Source organism: Penaeus chinensis, chromosome 22 (assembly GCF_019202785.1).
Source record: "Penaeus chinensis breed Huanghai No. 1 chromosome 22, ASM1920278v2, whole genome shotgun sequence".
Classification (NCBI taxonomy): domain Eukaryota; kingdom Metazoa; phylum Arthropoda; class Malacostraca; order Decapoda; family Penaeidae; genus Penaeus; species Penaeus chinensis.
In genome coordinates this window covers 19,842,574-19,846,064 of record NC_061840.1, presented here as the reverse complement: position 1 = coordinate 19,846,064, position 3,491 = coordinate 19,842,574, and the positions used below count along the sequence as shown (strand labels likewise).

Sequence of the window (3,491 nt, the reverse complement as noted above, 5' to 3'; positions counted from 1 at the left end):
GAGGAAAGCTTTTTTATATTTGAACTTACACATCATATATATTTTTTTCACAAGCACGCACACACATACATGCACACGCACACGCGCACACACACACACACACACACACAAATACACATGCATTTGCGCGTATCCACATTCACACACGTACTATTTCTTCATTTCAATTTCAATCTTTATTTTCTCTTTCCTTGGGTATGTCACAAGCACCCGATGGCCGATATCCCTGGCCTCAAATACCACCGAACACCGAGGCAGCGTATGGCACCTGGAGGAGAGGCAGAAGGCAGCCAGTCGAAGGCAAGAGAGTGCCACCCCTGCAGAGCACCTTGGCACCGCCGAACAGCAAAGGGCACTTCTTTTCATCCCTTTCTTAGCGGAACACATCTTGCCATTAGGTAATATATACTAATAATGAAAATGTTATATTACTCCACGATAAGTAAATAGCCTGTTATGGAGAAATATAATAATTCAAAAGCAAGTTTACCTCAATATAGCAATCTTGTTACACGCCCATTGATTATCATTTCGATTTTTTTTTTTTTTTTTTCACCTTTCCAGTCTCTGCGGTGAGCTTCTGGAGCTGAACCGGAAAAGGTTTCCTGATTCCGCCATCGCAGCTCAGATGGCCATCAGAGGAATTTTTTTTCACAAATTACCAGGGTTTGGGGGAAGCTCCTTGCCAATAAACTGGCAAGCAAACTCCAAGAAAATTTAGTTTGATTACTGATGAAACCACAGACTGCTCCACGGACAAAGCATGAGCCTTGGTTGTCAAGTATTTTGACAAAGAAAGTAATCAAATCCAAACGGCCGAGTTAGACCTCATCCATGTTCATGATAGAAATGAAGGGTCATCTGGAGATTCTCTTTAAAACCTTAACACCTTTAATACCTATGAAATCCCCCTTAATAACATGGTTGGCTTTGCTGCGGATGGAGCACCTAATATCATGGGTGCTCTAAATAGAGTGAGCAGCAGGTTGAAGGCACAGATGCCTGGCACTACAATTCTCAAATGTGTAGCCCACAAACTACATTCGGGGAATTGTTTTGCCGCTGGAAAACGATTCCCCGAAACTGTGAGGACTTGATCAGAAATATTTATAACTTTTTTTCTGCCACAGTGCCAAAAGGAAATATGAATTCATAGATTACCGGGCATTTTGTGGTGTCAAGCCTCATAAGCTGTTACATCCCTGGGCAACAAGATGGCTTTCGTTAGCACAAGCTGTGGAACGGTGCTTGGGCAATGGCAGCCACGAAAAATCCGAGGCTCTTGACAACAAAGCAATCTATTGTTGTTTAAAGTTTTAAAATTACAACTTACCACACCTAAACACGGTGAATTTGATATTTCAATCAAAAGGACAAACTCTTCATTTGGCTCATGAAATTGTTTCAAATTTATATTTCAAATTACTAAATTATTTCTGTCAGCCACAAATACTACAAGCAATGAAACTCAATCAAACAGATCCTTATGACCCAGCAATACACCTGCCAGTTCAGCAAATAAACCTCGTCGAGGATGTCCACAGCCTCTTCCGGACACCCACGACCAAAACCACCAATTGATTACAGAGGTAAAAACAGAAAACACGTGCAGAGCCTTTTTCATAACAGTCTGTGATCAAACCCGAAAAAGGCTTGATCTTGAGAATTCACTATGGATAATGGCATCATATGTACAGCTCAAAGACATTATTAATCCGAATAGAAGACCAACACAATGGGCCAAAGAAGCCTCAAGGATTAACAATTATGATATGCAGGCACTCGCAGACCAGTGGCGAGATATTGCAATTCTCCAGGACAATATGAAAATCCCAAGTGTGAAATTAAAGCATTTTTTTACTATGTTCTTACAATTAAGGATTCCTTGGGCAATTCAAAATGAACCTTGAAGTTCTGGCACTCCCTGCTGCAAATACTGACGTAGAAAGATTATTTTCAAAGTTTAATTTGATAAAAAGTAAAGAAAGATCAAATTTGAAATTGGAAACCGTAAGATCACTTATTAATTTAAGTGAATATGCAAAACTTAAAGAAACAAAACCATACGAAAATATGATTATGATTTGATATCTTTCTAAAATGTATATATATATGTATATATTATTTTGTTAAAGTTTAAATGTTGTTTCAGTGTTTATTTTGTTGTTGTAGTTGTCTTCTAATAACAAATCGATAAATCCATATTTGTTTTTACTATACTAGTTTCCCCAGAAGTATATCCCCATTTTTTTTTATAGAAAACGGCGTAAATGGCGCATCCGAAAAATTGCCATCCCTTCTCATCCCCCCTCCCCCCCCCATATAGCCGCGAAAAATGAACAGTTCGATGGAGACGCAGCAGAAACATGACGTTTCTCTCTCTCTCCCTCTCCCTCTCTCTCTCTCTCTCTCTCTCTCTCTCTCTCTCCCTCCCTCCCCCCCTCTCTCTCTCTCCCCCCCCCCTCTCTCTCTCTCTCTCTCTCTCTCCCTCCCTCCCTCCCACCCTCTCTCTCTCTCTCCCCCCCCCTCTCTCTCTCTCTCTCTCTCTCTCTCTCTCTCTCTCTCTCTCTCTCTCTCTCTCTCTCTCTCTCCCTCTCTCTCTCTCTCTCTCTCTCTCTCTCTCTCTCTCTCTCTCTCTCTCTCTCTCTCCTATTTATTTCTGAGGGAAACCGGCTCGACGCCCCCGGAAGCTATAAGGGATGAAGTTAAGTCTGAGGTATCTTTGACTCATGTACTTTTATATAATAATAATCATTAATAGTTACGAGTTGTTTTTCTTTGTTCAGGTTCTATGTTTCAGTTTTACTTTAATTTTATACCGCACGGTTTTTTCTTAAATCTAATATCGGTTTATAAAGCAAGTTTCCTGTATACCATTCCCTTAGCTTCATTGGGTATTAACTCATTTTTAACGTAATTCTTAAAGATGGTTTTCACTTTAGTTTTTAGCACTTGATCGTGTTGCGACGGAGCTTCTCTGGCTACGCTATCTGTCACCTAATGGGGCTGATGCCAGGGGGTTAAGATAATCTATTTTATTTGCGTGTGGCGACTCCGGTCATGCTGAATATTTTGATACGCCAGTGACATGAACGGTAAGAATGATAGTAATAACGTTAATAATAATACCAACAGTAATTATAATGATAAATGATAATGATTGTTATTATAATATAATAATTATATTAATAATAATAATAATAACAATAATAATAATAATGATAATAATAATAATAACAATAATAATAATAATGATAATAATGATAATAACAATAATAATAATAATGATAATAATGATAATAATAACAATAATTATAACAATGATACAAATGTTAATGATAATGATTATAACAATAATAAAAATGATAATGATTACAATAATGATAAAGATAACGATGATAATGATAACAAGAAAAATACAAGTAATAATCATTATAACAATAATTATGATGATTATAATAATAACGATCACAATGAAAAAAATGAATCAT

General features: G+C 37.5%; 1 protein-coding gene across 1 annotated transcript; it reads left to right on the top strand.

The window, feature by feature from the left end:
* Positions 1-201: 201 nt before the first annotated feature.
* Positions 202-2,140, top strand: LOC125037211. The gene is made up of 2 exons (XM_047630261.1): positions 202-398; positions 565-2,140. Exons 1-2 carry the CDS (start codon positions 214-216, stop codon positions 719-721), a joined length of 342 nt encoding a protein of 113 aa, XP_047486217.1. The 5' UTR covers positions 202-213; the 3' UTR covers positions 722-2,140.
* The last annotated feature ends 1,351 nt before the right edge of the window (positions 2,141-3,491 follow it).